The sequence below is a fragment of the Lutra lutra genome, chromosome 3 (genome assembly GCF_902655055.1).
Source record: "Lutra lutra chromosome 3, mLutLut1.2, whole genome shotgun sequence".
Classification (NCBI taxonomy): domain Eukaryota; kingdom Metazoa; phylum Chordata; class Mammalia; order Carnivora; family Mustelidae; genus Lutra; species Lutra lutra.
The window spans coordinates 2,859,307-2,875,497 of NC_062280.1; the positions used below are offsets into that span (position 1 = coordinate 2,859,307).

Consider the following 16,191-nt stretch of genomic DNA (forward strand, 5'->3'; position numbering starts at 1 on the left):
TATTTAATTTCTATATGCTGTGAATTTTCCACTTTTCTTCCTATTAATTTCTAGTTTCATTCCATTGTGGTCAGAAAAAAATCGATATGTTTCATTCTGCTTAAATTTGTTAAGACTCGTTTTGTCTTAACACTTGGTCTATCCTGGAGAAAGATCTGTGAGTTTGAGAAGAATATGTGTTCTGCTGCTGTTGAGTAGGTTATTCTGTATACGTCTTTTAGGTCTGTTTGGTCTGTCGTGTTGTTCAAGTCCTCTATTTCCTTACTAATCTTCTGTCTGGATTTTCTATCCATTATTGGTCTTGATCTGAAAACAGAACCACCTAGAGGACTATGTGGAGGATGGAGTTGGATTTCAAAAGAGATGGTTGAAGTAGCTTCATTTAGAAGCACGAATAAGTTTGGAAAATAAAAATCTCATGAAAAATAAAATTAATAGTTAATGTATTCTATTCAGTGAGAATAGAGAGGAAATGCTGAAATGAGATACTGTTGTGAGCAATAGCAGCTTGATTTGCACCTAACCTGCTCAGTGAAGTTAAATATGGGTGGAAGTAATGATTGCCTCAGAGTTCCAAGATGAAAGAGCTTGTCAGAAAGACTGATCTGAAGGGTTTTTTGTAAACAGTATTGGGGCATTAATCTGGAGGTAATTATTAAATGCTTCTCAGGTTCAAAAAGTATTTTCAGAGGAGGTAGCCTTAGAGCTGGTTTTTGAGAAAGACTAGTTGAGCACAGGCATTTGAAATCACATGCAAAGCCAAAGACTCCTCAGAGCTCAGAGAAAGCTGGTGTAGGAAAGTAGGAAATGAGGCTGGAAAGGTGCTTGGGTCTAGATTCTAAAGGATCTTGTTTACCTTATATGGGAATGTGGATTTCTTGCCATGTGGCCAAAGGAAATAAAATAAGTAGTTTCATGTTGCAGGGGTAATCAAGAGGATATGACCACCAGTTGACCATTGAACTGAACCCTGGGCAATTGGTAGCTCCTCAGTGCGCCCTTCCCATTCCTACCCCTTCTCCCCCAGTGCCTGCTCTGCCTGCCATTCCCTCAGTGGGAGCTGTTCCAAGGGCATAGCCTTCAGAGAGTAGAGAGTTGTTGAGACCATCTGGACATTGTATGAGACATCCCAGTTAAGGCCTTATTTATATAGACATTTAAAATTCAGGAGAGTGGGTGCAGAGATCTACTTACCTTGTGGCCACCCAAGACCAGCTTACAATCAAATGAATGCTTATGTTAATAGAATGTGATATTCTTTTAATAATAGTAATGATATTGTAAAGGAAGTAAAGCTTTTTTAAAGAAATTCAGATGTGAACTTATTAGTATATCTGTGCATATAATTTGTATGAAAAGTTTGATTGGAATCACCTTTGTTCAGGCAGTCGTAGTAGCACTGCACTTTTTAGTTAATTGTATATCATCTGTTTGCAACATCCTCTTTCCTGCTATCACAAATTGCCTTCACAATTGAGGCTTATTAATTTAATACTGAATATTCTCATCTAATCATTTCCTTCAAATAGTATATGTCGATGAAGTAGAAGAGTGGCAAGATATATTTGGCTAATGTCAATCAATTACTTGGTGTGCATGTAATAATATATTTTTTATTGAGGTGTTTTTGCACGGTCATCATTCTGACTAGAGTCAGATTCTTACTTGGCACATCCAGATGCTCCAACTTTGTGTGACCTAGATAGAAAACATATGGGAGTATGTGCATGTATTTTTAGCAAGTTAAGCTTTCTGCCTTAGGGCAAAATATAGGCAAAACTTTAGGAAGTGGAAAGAAAATCTCTGTTATAGAAAATAATATAGAATTGATGAAATGGTAGAAAAGCACTAAAAACTATTTACTGTAGTAAATATGGTATTTAAAAATTTTCAGTTTTTTAGAAGATAAAGATCCCTAATTTTTAATTACCATATTTTTTAAAATTTTAATCCATTTTTAAATAATGAGTGCTGTTTTGAAAATGAATTTTAGTTGCCTGAGCAATAGCAGAGATTTAACTTTTTGGCAGACCTCTATAATCATTTATTACTGTCCCAACTGTAACTAATTTAGAAAATGCTCCTAAATTACCCACCTTGACCTGATCCAGTAATTGTCTACTTTGAAATAATGTTCTAGGACTACTAGCAGTATTTAGTCAAAAATGAAGTTCTACATTTAATGATTCTTATGTTCGACAGCTTTTTTAGAACTAACCCATTTCTTCAAGTGATCTTTTTACAGTTCTGTGCACTAGCTACTAAGCACGTCAGACAGTGAAACAACATTTTTGCATTAATCAGCAGCTCCGATTTCTATATTTAGGCATCACCTGAGGCAGCGCTCTAGTACCAACTAAACTAACATGGTGTTTACATTAGAACTAACCCCGGCTTTATATCTGCATCAACGCAAGAAATTTTGGAATTTTAAAACATTAGTTTTCTGGAAAGTTTTCTTGACTACTTACTTTAAATATATTTACATGTATGTATCAGAGATGTAGCATAGCTTTAAAGAGATAAACTTTTCATGAATAAATTGTTATTACTCAGCTGGTCCTTGTTTAAAGGAAGTTGTGATATGGTAAGTATGAAACAAGGATACTTCCCGTACAGCAGATTGCTTAGAACCTTACCTGCTTGGTGTTATTTTGAATATTGTTCCTTAAAACACCGACTACTAGCTGGCTTAAAATAACAGCTATGATATCAGAAGCCAGCACTTCTTTGTCTTTTTACAGTCATACGCACACACATACAAACATACACATTAAGAAATGCAAAGATTACAGTCTGGCAGCTCCTTAAAAAAAAAAAAATTACCATATTACCCAGCAGTATAATAATATTAATAATAATGTTAAGCAAGAGAAGTGGAAACATATTGCACACACAAACTTGCATATGAATGTTGATAGCAGTATCACTCATAATAGCCAAAAAGTGGAAATAACCCAAATGTACATCATCCAATGAAAGAATAATTAAAAAGTGTATCCATACAATGGAATATTACTTAGCTCTTAAAAAGGAACGAGGTGCTAATACAACACGGATGAGCCTTGAAAATGTTACATTAGGCAAAAGAAGCCACTCACAAAAGACTATGTATTGTATAATTCCATTTATGTGAAATACATAAAGTAGGCAAATTTATAAAAACAGAAAATAAATTAGTGATTGCCTTAGATGAAGGTGGCAGGGAATGGAGAGTGATTACTAACAGGTATAAGGTTTCTCTTCAGAATGATAAAATGCTTTTATAATTACTTGTAATGGTTGCATCACCCTGTGAATATACTAAACAACATTGACTTATATACTTAAAATGGGCAAATTGTGTGGTTTATGAATTAATATATCAATAAGACTGTAATATTTAAGAAATGAAAGAAAAATGAAGGCTACTTTGGATTTCCTAAAGTAAAGGAGTAGAAAAAGATTATAATTTCTAACCCATGTAGTGGTGTGACAACCAGCAGTCTTAATTTTTAAAAATAAAGAGGTGGATTTCAACTCCACTGGGGTTACTTTTCTCTAAAAAAATGTATTCTACAAATGTTCATTCCTTCAGCAAATTGTTCATTGTGCCCTTTTGCATACCTGACACTGTTCTTGATACAAGGGACTCAGTCACATTCCCGATTGTTCTTTGCTTCCTCTCTACATGCCATCACCAAGTCACATCAAGTCTCTTTCATATTCTTTAGTTGATCACTGTGCCCTCTTTCCCTCTTAGCAATATGTTTAGTTCTCTTACCTAGTCCAGTGACTCTCAGCCACAGGATGTATGTATGTATGGATGTATGTTTGGATGGATGTATGTATTTGATCGTGGGGAGGGACAGAAGGAGAGAGAGTGTTAAGCAGACACTCCATGCTGAGCGCAGAGCGCAATGTGGGGCTCAGTCTTACAACCCTGAGATCATGACCTGAGCCAAAACCAAGAGTCAGACAACCAACTGTGCCACCCACCCAAGCAGCCCTCAGCCATAGTATTAATATTAGTAAAGTACCAATGTATGCAAATGTTTTACCTTAAAAAAAATTAGAAGAATAATCCTGTAATTGTCACACTGACTGGCTTGCATTCCACTTTGTTTTTTTGTAAGTGTAAGAAAAAGTGGTACCATTATAACTAGTGTGCCAGGAATTATACACAATCTTCAATGCCTATTGAAATATTTTGTGAATGTGAACTCATTCATTTTAGCATGTCCTCAGGAAAAGTGAGAATCTCTGAGCTGGATAAATTCAATCACATTTTTAAAAACTTATATTGCTTTAGTTTCAGTTCTCACTAAATCATTCTTACAAAAGATCTTTTTTATAGAAATATAGTTCACAATACAACATTATGTAAATTTAAGGTATATAGCATATTAATTTGATACATTTATATATTGTAATATGATTGCCATTGTAGCAATAATTAGCATCTCTATCATATTACATAATTATCATTTATTTTTAGTGGTTGGATAATTAGGGTTCAGTCTTTTAGCAAGTTTGATGATTATTATACGGTACTGTTGTTAATATTTGCTATATTGTGCATTAGATCTCTAGACTTAATTACTACTTATTGCAAGTTTGTACCTTTAAACAACATCTGTCCTATCTCCCCACCTTCTGTTCCCTTGTAACTATCATTTTATTCTCTGGTTTCTTCGAGTTTGGTTTTAGATTCCACATATGAACAATATTGTACAGTATTTGTCTTTCTGTATCTGACTCCTCGCACTTAACATAATGTCCTTAAAGTCCAGAGATCTTTTTCTAACATCCATATCTGATCAAGCATTTTCCCCGTTAGATATCTTTCTCCAGTGACTCTGCATTGCATATAAGATAAACTAAACTTCTTTGTGTGATATGATCAGTCTTTCATGATCTTGCTCCTGTCTGTCCAGCTTCATCTCCAGCAACCTGTACCCTCTGTGCTTCCGTGCCTTTGCATGTGCCCTTCTGTCTGTCAGCAGTGCCTATCCCATGAGTCATGGGTGACAGACTCCTTTCAGGTTTCTCTGCACCTACAGTTGCTCTGTGAAGTAGACTTAGGTTTCTACTACAGTGCGTCTGCTGTGTTTCATAATAGCAGTTTTTATAATGCATTATAATTATTTTAATATCTTATTTTCCTCTTATATTTTTAGTTCCTTTTGGAGAGTCGGTTCCTTGTCCTTTTATCTTTAATTTCCCAGCTTTTAGCATGGAATCTGAAGTGAAGTAGATAATAAATATTTGCTGAATAAGTTCAAAGTGAGTGGGATACCTGGGTGGTGCAGTCGCTTAAGCCTCCAGCTCTTGGTTTCAGCTTGGATTGTGATCTTAGGGTCATGGGATTGAGTTCTCCTTCTTGGCCCCCTGGCTTCAGCACAGAGTCGGCTTAAGAGTCTCTCTCCATGCCCTGCCCCCATGTGCTCTCTTTCTCCCTTTCTCTCAAAATGAATAAATAAGTCTTCAAAAAAATTTTGAAATGAGCTCCTCCAAAAATTTTAATTTAGCCAAAGTATTTATAGAATATATGTGATAAAATTGAAGATTAAAAATATATTTGTGACTCTACATCCCATATTTCCTGAAGCAGTTCCAATTTTAAATAGTCTAGTATATTGTCCTGTAAGTATAAATGTAGTTACCAAGACGTAATTTTTGTTTAGAAATATACACATTGGGGGCACCTGGATGGTGTAGTCGATTAAGCATCCAGTTCTTGGTTTTGGCTCAGGTCATGATCTCAGGGTCATGAGATGGAGGCCAATGTTGGGCTCCGTGCTCAGCATGGAGTCTGCTAGGGATTCTCCCTCCTTCTGCTTCTCCTACCGCTCATTCTCCATGGTGCCTGTCTTTGATGAATAAATAAATCTTCAAAAAAAAAAAAAAAAAAAGAGAAATACACACATTGAACCTATGTTTATAATTTATTTTTATACTTTGATTTCTTCATGTACTTTATTTTTTCTAATTAAGATCACTTTGAAAGCAATACATAATAGTGGAAAAGTGAATTTAGGATGGCGCAATACCATACCTGAATTATTTTCCTAATTCTGTCATTTCTCCTGTGCACTTTGGGCCTAATTGCTGCACATCTGTATTTCTGTGAATATTAATGAATGAAAATAACTGGAAATTTAGAAATTCTTAGGTATAAGGATCTGTATTATAATATCTGTATTAGTACGGACAACTGCATTCAAAAATATTCTGATTTTAGGATGCTGAGATAGTAGCTCCCAGTCTTTTTGGACTCCCATTATTCTGGTGTGGTTTCTTTGATTTGGGGACCCCAATTATTTATTTATTTTTAAGTGAATAGATTAAAAATAATTTTGGTTTGAGAATACATTAATACCCTCAAGTTAATTGGAGAGTAGAGAGTATATCACATGGATGTGGAGGGTAATCATACATGAAAATGCATTTGTCTTTGAGAATTCCAAGTTAGGGTCTGATGTTGGCTCTAACTTATTACTGTCTTTGACTAGAGAGGGGAGAGATGTTAGCAGAGTAAAAATAGTAAGTTTGGAGCCAAAAAGATGGGGTATAAATTATGGCTTCATGACCTACTATCTAAGTTTCTTTGGATAAATCAGTCAGTCTGAGGTACATTGCCTTCCTCTGCATAATGAGATAATAATACCTACGTGAAAAAGTTGTGAAAATTAACAGTGGTGTCTGGAATAGTAATGCCAAGTAAGTTCTTCATAAATCATAACTCCTATGTGATTAGTATTAATAAAACTCTAGAAATAGGTAAAAGGTTTCCTGTTACACTGAATTTCAGGTTTATTGTTGAGTAGTTGAGTAGTTGTTATAGTGCCTCTGTTTTCCTAAGCAGGTGTGTCTTTAAGATTCTAAAAATCTTAACACATCAACATGTAGGGTCAGTGCTAATTGTCATGTCCAGAGGGGCACTTTCCTTCACTGCTATCCCCCCAGCATGCCAGTTAGAGGGCAACACTGAATCCATTTACTTTACTTTTCATTTTATTATATATAATATTCTCAGTACTTCAAACTGCCTTTGTAGGTTTCTGTTCATATTAAGGAGCTCATTTGGCCAGAATCCTTTGATCCAGTTTGGTCTTGTCAGAGTCTCACTGTTTCTCGCTCTCTCTCACTCTCTCTCTCCCCTCTACAATCAGATATTTAAATCACAGTTTTTTCACTCACAACAAATGTAACTTTTCTACGTTACAGGGGAAAATTATAAGGAACTTCTTAACCTCTAGCCATTGAATCTATAAACCTACTTTTTTATACACCCATTCTTTCTTTACTGCTTCCAGTTCGGGTGTGTCGTATTAAGACCCACCCTTGATCCACACCTGCCTCTAGTTATTGCTCTGTCTGCTCTCAGTTTACAGTGAAACTTTCTGAAATGCTGTCTAGTTTCACATTTTTTTTTAAAGATTTATTTTATTTATTTGACAGAGAGATCACAAGTAGACAGAGAGGCAGGCAGAGAGAGAGGGGGAAGCAAGCTCCCTGCTGGACAGAGAGCCCGATGTAGGGCTTGATCCCCGGACCCTGGGATCATGACCTGAGCCGAAGGCAGGGGCTTAACCCACTGAGCCACCCAGGCACCCCTAGGTTCACATTTTTTACGTTCTCCCCATAATCACTATACATCATTGAGATTTGGCTTCGTTTACTCTCCTTCCCTAGAACTGCCACACTCTTCTGATTGTTAAATCCTGTAGCCACAACTCTGTTCATATCTTTGTTTCTTGACATTGGTCTTCTGTGACTGCTTCTTACAAAATTATCTTGTTCTATGTACCGTACTGTCCTATAGCTCGACCTCCCTCTGCGTCGACACTACTCCTTTTCAGTCTCTTCTTCCTCTGCAAGTCCCTTGAATGTTGATGTTTTCTCCTAGGTCCTTTACACATTTTTGTAAGGATTTGGGAGGTGCCAGGTGAATGTTAATGAACAAATTATGCCTGTATTGATGGTTTCTCAAGAGATTTACTATAATTGGATCTTGTTAACTGAACAAATTGCAATATATTATATCTGATGGTGCACTTCACAAACTTTGGTCCAGTCTCTCTGGACCATGATTCTCTTAAACTACCCTACTACATTTTTCTGGTGAGAAAAATCCAAGCTCATTATTCAGCTTTTTATGTCTATGAGATTCAGTTAGCTTTTTTAAGTGGTCTGTATGTACAAGGTAATTGCAAAGATAATTTTAAAGAGCATGCATTATCCCAAGTTTTTATACCATTTAGACTATTTACAGAAATCTTGCAGCTTAGTTTTCCATCCTCAATAAAATAGTAATACCTTGCTGAGAATAACAATTTAATTTAAATGTACTTTAAAGTATATAAAGGTTAGGATTAGGCACTGCCCTGTGTGCTTGCCTACATTGTTTATTTTCATCTTTCATCAACTCTGGGAGATAAATATTCTTAGTCATTTTGTAGAGAGGAGAAAACTGAGGTTAGGGGAAGTTAAATAGATTTTATGCCATAACATATACAGTTACTAAAATTCACAACCGGAGTTCTGACTTTATAGCCCGTGCATCTCTTCTAAATGATACTGACATTATAAGCTGGGGATGAATGCTAAATACGGAAATAAATGAGGTAAGCATTTGAGTTTAGTAAATCTAAATTGTGTTAAAAATTGTCTGTGTCTTTTTGTCCCTAGGCAGTTATTTGGCAGAAAAATAGAGTATCTGATCATAAGATGGCTCTCATGTCTGTTCTGGGGACTGGCGTTATGGGCAATATGGAATCCTTTCAGTACCACTCTGAAGAATCTCAGGTATACCGCAAAATGTTCTTAAATAATTCTGGTTTACCACTGAAACTGACAAATTATTTTTCTTTTGGGGTTTGGGTTGGCAAGAAGTTTTTCTTGTAACATTTTAATTAGATGTATGTATAGGGTAAAAAAAAGAAGATACATTTACAACTTACATTAACCCTCTCTTGCTAGCCCTACTTCCTGTTTTGTTTTGTTTTTAATTTGAACATTGTGGTTACATTTTTTTTTAATAATGCTTTTCAATAAAGGATCTTATCCATTTACTTTTTGCCGTGAAAGAAGAGGAGTTGGGGCACCTGGGTGTCTCAGTTGGTTAAGCATTCAACTCTTAATTTCAGCTCAGGTCGCAATCTCACGGTCATGAGATTGAGCCCCACATTGGGCTCTGTACTGAGCCGGGAGTCTGCTTGAGATTCTCTCCCTTCCCTCTGCTCCTCCCCCAGTCTCGCTCGCTCTCGCGCAAATACACAAATCTTTTTTAAAAAAATGTTAAGGGGTGCCTGGGTGGCTCAGTGGGTTAAGCCTCTGCCTTCGGCTCGGGTCATGATCTCAGGGTCCTGGGGTCGAGCCCCACATCGGGCTCTCTGCTGAACGGGGAGCCTGCTTCCCCCTCTCTCTCTGCCTGCCTCTCTGCCTACTTGTGATCTCTCTTTCTCTCTGTCAAATAAATAAATAAAATCTTTGGAAAAAAAAATGTTAAAAAGAAAAAGAAGAGTTGAGCTCTCTCTTACCTTTGTTTTCTCTTAACAGTTCTAAATATGTACTCCAGCTTCCTTTTCTTGATCTCTCAGCTTCAGACAGTGCTTCTTGAATTCCTGTAATGCTAGATGAGGTTATGAATTAAGAACACTCCCAGTCTTACTTTTATATCATGTCAGCCCTACTTTTATATTATCAAGCTTAATGACTTGTTTTCTTTTGCAGCCAATTATAAGTCTCCATCTTTTGTTTGAAAATTGACAGCAAAGGTTGAAAATTTATTTGGAGAATACTGCATGTCTACAAATAAATTTCAGTGCGAAGCCAAGTATTGTACTGGGATGACATTTCCTAAGAATCCATGTTATGTGTCCATTTTATACAAATGAGACTATTTCTATTGTTGCAATTAAGTGGAATCTCCTTTCTTGTTCTCCTGTCACTTGCTCAAAATGTGCTTTATATATGAACTCTCTTATATAGTTTTTGCTTTTTCTGGACTTTCCAAGGTTTGGGTTTTGTTTGTTTGTTTTTTCCCTTTCTTAAGTTGAAGAAATTTTCTTCATCATGTCGACAATTAAATCCAGCTCTTCTACTTATTCTGGTAGCTATAGCTGGTAATTTATTCTATTCCATTTTTAAAAAGCATTAGATTTAGAACGTAATTTCTTAATCGAACTGATTACATGCCAGGTGTTTCATATAGCTCCCATCCTGGAATTTTTTTTCAAAGGAATACTAGTTGTTTACATTATTTCATATATCCCATGTCTTCCTGAGAAGTATTCGTTCTCATTTTCCTCATATACATCTTTAGTTAACTACCACAGAAAGGGGACATGAGAGGTAGACTTTTATGTATGAGAATGCCTTTATTTTATACTTTCTCTTGTTGACTTTCTCTCTAGTCTGGTAGATCTAGAATTCTAGATTGAAGATAATTTTTCAGGACTTTGAAGACATTGAGTACCTTTTACCATCCATTGTTGTTGATGGGAAAATGAATGCATTTTAGTTCTTTCTTTATTTCTGTATTTTTCTTTCTGAATGTTCTTAGGATCTTTCCTTGGTCTCTGTTCCAAGAATGTCTCAAGATGCATGTCTTTTATTATTCATTTGCTTATTATGCTGAGCACTTGTGAGACCTTTTGAATCTGAAAATTTATTTCTTTTTCAGGTCTGGGTTATATACTTCTATCTGTCATAACTTTGATCATTTTTCTCTTTTATGAAACTCCTTATTATTGATTTAGGATCTTCTGTTATTTTTCTCCTACTGTTTTTCTCAAGTTTTGTATCTTTTCCTTTTTCTGTAAGTTTTTGGAGATGTCTCACTCTGTTTTATCCCTTCTGGATTTTTTTGAACGTTTTATGTTTCATTTCCAAGAGTATTTATTTTTTATTTTTTATTTTCCTAGAGCGAAAGAGGCAGAGAGAATGAGGGTGGGGAGGGGCAGAGGGAGAGAAAAAGAGTCCCAAGCAGGCTCTATGCCCAGCACAGAGCCTAATGCAGAGCTTGACCCCATGACCCTGAGATCATGACCCTGGCTGAAATCAAGAGTCAGATGCTCAACCAACCGACTGAGCCACCCAGGTGCCCCTCCAAGAGTGTTTTCAAATTTTACTGCCTTTTTACAACTTCATATTGTTGTTTTATGGATACAAAATCTTGATTCTCTTTAGAGATACTAAGTTTTATTTCTATTTTTAAATTATTTGTTCCTTAAATTATCTCTTTTTTAGGAGGAGATCGGTTTTGTTTTGCTTTTCGGGTCTTCTTCCTCCAAGCCATTTTTTTCTATGAATAAAAAGTCTAATTGGGAACTTAGTGTTTGTGCTGGGCTTATTGAGTGTCAGGCTTCAGTTGAGGATTAATCAAGATCCTGGTCCTGTTCCCAGAGTCTGGGGGAGTCACAAGTGCCATCATGGGGTGGGGGCTTAACACACTGCACCCATACTCACTGCTCCAGTTCTCAGGAAATTCATCTCTCCCCGCTCCCCTCCTTTCCTTCCTCTTTTTCTTTTTTTCTTCTTAGCACGAAGCTAGATAATTGTCATTGTTCATGACAGATTATCCTCATTCAGTTTCCTTACGGAACAGTGTATCATATAGAATCTGCTTGTCTTTGCTTGTCTGCCCACTTGAAGCCGGAAGGCTCTATGTTCTGTGGGACAGTTGGTTTCTTTGTTCTTCTCTTTTTCATAATTTGTTGAAATTTCTTTTCTGCTACTAGTTCTTCTATTCTCCTTGCAGTATTGCGTTCTTAATAATTATCATTTTATTGGTCTTGGATGGAAGCTTGTGCTCGGTTGATGTTCTCTCTGCCTGAGGAACAATTCAGGCCAGCCTTAGTGGCCAGCTATGGTGCCTGGAGCACTGGCCATGATCTGACATAGATCCTGTTTTTCAGAGCTTCCTTAATAGTTGTTAAGTAGTTTCAATATACCCTAGTGCCATCTTAGACTCGTTATGGTGGCTGACTTGGGATAATAAAGGTACTGTCTCGGGATAGTAAATTCCCCCATATTCCTTGTGGTTTCATGGGACTTCATTGCCTACACTGGTAACCCAGGAAGCTTATAACAGGAGATCCAGGCTTGATGATCTTTGGTATTGTGCTCTTGGTATTCTAGCTGTCATAGTTTGGTCTAAAGCACTGGCATTACCTATATGCTTGTTAGAGATGAAGGACCTCATCCCAGACATAGGGAATCAGGATCTGCATTTCAACAAGACCCCCACATTCAAATATGAAAAACACTGACGTAGATCTTGGTCAGTTATGCTTTCATGTGTGATTGGAACTGTCCTGTTAGTCATTTTCCCAGTGGAAATCACTATATTGAGATGTGTTGCCAGGTCTGTGCTTGCCCATTGATTTTTAAATTTTCTCTTGAATTGGGTGAGAGCTGCTGGTCATCTGTCGTAGATATCAAAACTTTTGCTATACCTTAATGTGGTTATCCTTGCACAGAAGAATGCAGGAATTTGGAAAGTGTGTGCTGCTGAATAGTTCCAGTTCCATGGGTTGTCAGAATGATGAATTTCTGAGTATGTCTCTAGTGAGAGTGACCATCTAACCAAATCTCTTCTATTTATGTACTGTGTATCTAAATGGGTGTTGTATTTATGTTGCCAGTAGCTCCCCATCACCAGTCCATGCTTTCTGGAATTGTAAGGAGGGTTATCCTGTATCAGAGTTTCTTTGGCCCTTTCTCATTCCTGGCCAAAAGCAACTTACGTTGTTTGCCTACTGCTAATAGTTGCCCCATCTCACCTCACTTCTGTCCCTATTACATACCTTCAGGTTGTGAAACTTGGCCACCAAGACGCCTTCACTGTACTGGGATGGCAAATGCATTCGTCATTGAGAACCTTGGATAAAGAGAATCTTCTGTATCTCTTCCCATAATGTTGAGGGTCACTTTCTTTCCTAGAGCCACTTAATGTTGGAGAATCTCTTATTTATGCATGGTGATCCCCGCTGAACCACTGCTATGATGGCATTTATTAGGAGTTTCCCAATGTGGCATTGTTAGCTTAAGGGATAGATATCAGATTTTATTTTTTGTGTGTTTGTTTTTTGTTTTGTTTTGTTTTTTGATAACTATCTTCTCTTGATATTTTTATCTCTGCGTTTTTCCATGCCAAGTTCTGGGTGAATTCCTCAATGCTGCCTGATTTTTATTCCCAAAACTATATATTTCCAGGATTCAGAATTTGTTTTCCTGTTCTCTTCTAAACTTGTTTATAACTACGATTATAGCTTGATTATTTTAATCACCTGATTTTTTAAATATTGGATGTAGCTTTACTTTACTCTTTTGAAAGCATAGTACATGTACTGATTTCAAAGTTCTTTTCTATTGCTCTGTCATTTCTACTTTTCTGGGAGAATAGTCTCTCATTCTCTGCTATTTTATATGCTTTGAAATTTTAATTTGCACAGTCATTGTGCATGCAGGTTTATTGTTTTGATATTTTTGTTTTTATCCACTCCACCTTCTTCCTCCCCGTGGCTTGGCAGGTACCACCCCCTCCCGGCCCCAGTTCAAAACCAGGTGCTAATCTTAGTAGTTCATGCCTTCTGTCCTGCCAAGATTTTATCGACCCCTTTCCCTAGCTGACTTCGCTTAGCTTTATTTTTGGTTTTGGAGTTATCCATGTTCTTTCTTGTGACCCTTGCAAGCAGCTCCATAAACAGTAGTCACAGTATTTTTTAAGCATTTTTGAGGGGGAGGAAGAGGGCTGTTTCAGTGGCTCATCTCACATGGAAAGACTGATTTTAATTAATTTCTTGCCTAGTATGTGTTTTCTGTTCCTGTTTCCACATCAGAATGTAATCTCCACCTGGCAGATGGTTTCTTCTTTTAATTGAGAAATAGTTGGTCTATAACATTATATTAGTTTCAGGCATGCAACAAAATGGTTTGTTATATGTATATATTGCAGAATAATCACCACAGTAAGTCTGGTTACATCTATGACCACACATGGTTACAAAAACCTTTTTTTTCTGACACAGCTGGTTTGTGATCCAAGAGCACATAAGACTTTTGATTTCAGCCATCACTATCCCTTATGTTTTGCATCCTTAACATCTTATGTTGTCTTCCTTTTAAAGGGTTCAGTCTTGAGATTTTTGTAAAAATTGATTTTATCTATGACTGTTAGGTATTTGCAGGTGGGATCTGGGAGAAGGGAGTTTCTGCATGAATTTGTCCCACTGTCCTGAGCAGAATTACTTAAATTATTATTTTAGAAACATAACTCCCTGGTGTTCTTGAGGTTTACTGAAAGGGAAAACTACGATTAGGAAACCAGTCAGGGTTACTTCAGCAGAATCAGAGGAGAGGAGAGGAGATGGGTTTGACAGATTGGGTTGGTGGCAGGACTCACTATCATGCTGAAGAAACATGGAGGAGCCAGTAGTACAGCAGGGCAGCAGTGGCATGAAATATTTCATCAAGTTTTGAATGTCATGTGATTGAAAGATTTTTGTGACTGCTAGTTAAAAATAGTAAGCATTTGGGGGTGAAAGAAATAGAGGCTATACATCTATATCTTAGTATCGCTGGTGTATGTGTATGGATGTGAATGAAATTACTCAGAGTCCAGTCCAAGAAGAAAGGCTCTGATGATGGAACTCAGGGGAACCATCATCATTTATAGGTGGTAAGCAAAGGAAGAGAAATCAGCAAACCAGACTACAGAGGAAGTGTCAAGGAGGAAGCAGAGAGACCAAAAGAGAGGCTTCCCGAGTGACAGAGTTGTCATCAGCGTCAGGCTCTTCAGAGAATCTTCCCGTCTGTTGCCTCAGATTCACTTCTCCCGACCTCCTACCTTGCAGCAAGTGGTCAATTTTCTGTTCATAGAGTTGCTGTATTCTTCATTCTCCAGTTGAGTTCGTAGGTGTTCAGAACAGTTTGATGTCTATCTAGCTGGCTTCCTGCGACCAAACGAAATTTAAGTCTCCTACTCCTCTGCCATCCTGGACCCTCTCAAGGGTCTGCAGAGAATCAAGTAAGAGAAAGACTGAGTGTCCATTGGAGGTAGTAGAAACCAGATTGTAGGGGATTCTTTGGGATTATTGGAGATGATGAAGGGAAGGAGGAGAGGTCCATAGTTGCAGGGCAATCAGGGGAGAAGTATTTGTTTATATTTTTGCCTTTTCATTTTTGTTTTGCTTTGTAGGTTGAGGAATACTTAGGTCAGAATCTTGTATGGTCAAATTTTTTATTTGGTTGCACTGATTTAGTCTCTCTCTGTCTTTTTGGCACTGTTTTGGGTCTCTAACAGACATTCTTTTTCCATAAGGTACCCTGATTTTCATTTTTAGAGCATTTTATGACTTTGCTCTTTGATTTTGCTTTTCCATATAACTTAAATATACTTTGTTCTTAAGGTCATCCTAAGTCATTTTTAAAACTCAGTATTTGGAAATGATAATTATTCAGTGGACAACTAAGACGGTATAAAAGGAAAATACTACCAATATTACCAGTTTTTCCTCATTTAATTTTTCATTCCTACCTATTTGGGTCAGTTTTAAGTCCACAAACCCAGTAAGTCTTTCAGAGACTAAACAGGTGCTTCCTGATACTCAGCAGGTGCTTTAAGAAAGATCTCAGGTTACCTGGTAAATTATGCAACCATTTATAAATGCTGTGGACTTTTACAGTTAATTAAGTAGTATTTTGTAATAGATTATCCAGCTTTATTAATTTATTTTTTAAATTGGCACAGTTTGGCACTGTGACAATAATGCACTTAGTGTTCTAAAATTGGTAATGCATCTCCTTAAACACTTATTTCCAAGAGTAGGGATAGCCGTAGACATAGAGGGCAGCCTACCCAGTGTGTTGGTAAAGAGCCTCACGGTTTCTCCTTACCTAAAAATAGCATCTCCGCTGACACTCTCACTTTCCTAGACCTAAGCTGAAATCTTACTATTAGTATTTCTTAACAGGTTAATATAAATACCTCTGTTTCTAGTTGTTTCAGATAAGAGAGTACAGGCTTATATTTTAGATAACTTGACCAAGATCACATAGTTAGTAATGGAGCTAGGATTTAAATCATGTCCGTCTGGCTCTGTCCTATATTCTTAACAAATCTCTGTATTATCTTTAGAAGTAATAAGTAGGAACATTTTTTCTTTGCTTCTGTCTCCTCAATCTCTTTCTTTTCTCTGGTAT

At 36.9% G+C, this 16,191-nt stretch overlaps 1 protein-coding gene across 14 annotated transcripts in view; it reads left to right on the top strand.

The window, feature by feature from the left end:
- Nucleotides 1-16,191, top strand: part of PMS1 (PMS1 homolog 1, mismatch repair system component) — a 90,456-nt gene that overhangs the window by 50,899 nt on the left and 23,366 nt on the right. For 13 of the 14 annotated variants that reach the window (XM_047720555.1, XM_047720559.1, XM_047720561.1 and 10 more), the window contains one exon: nt 8,674-8,790. The exons of the other annotated variant lie outside the window; for it this stretch is intronic. In XM_047720555.1, the coding sequence (XP_047576511.1) occupies nt 8,674-8,790 (117 nt within the window). The remainder of the gene's footprint in view (nt 1-8,673; nt 8,791-16,191) is intronic. 14 annotated transcript variants of the gene reach the window in all.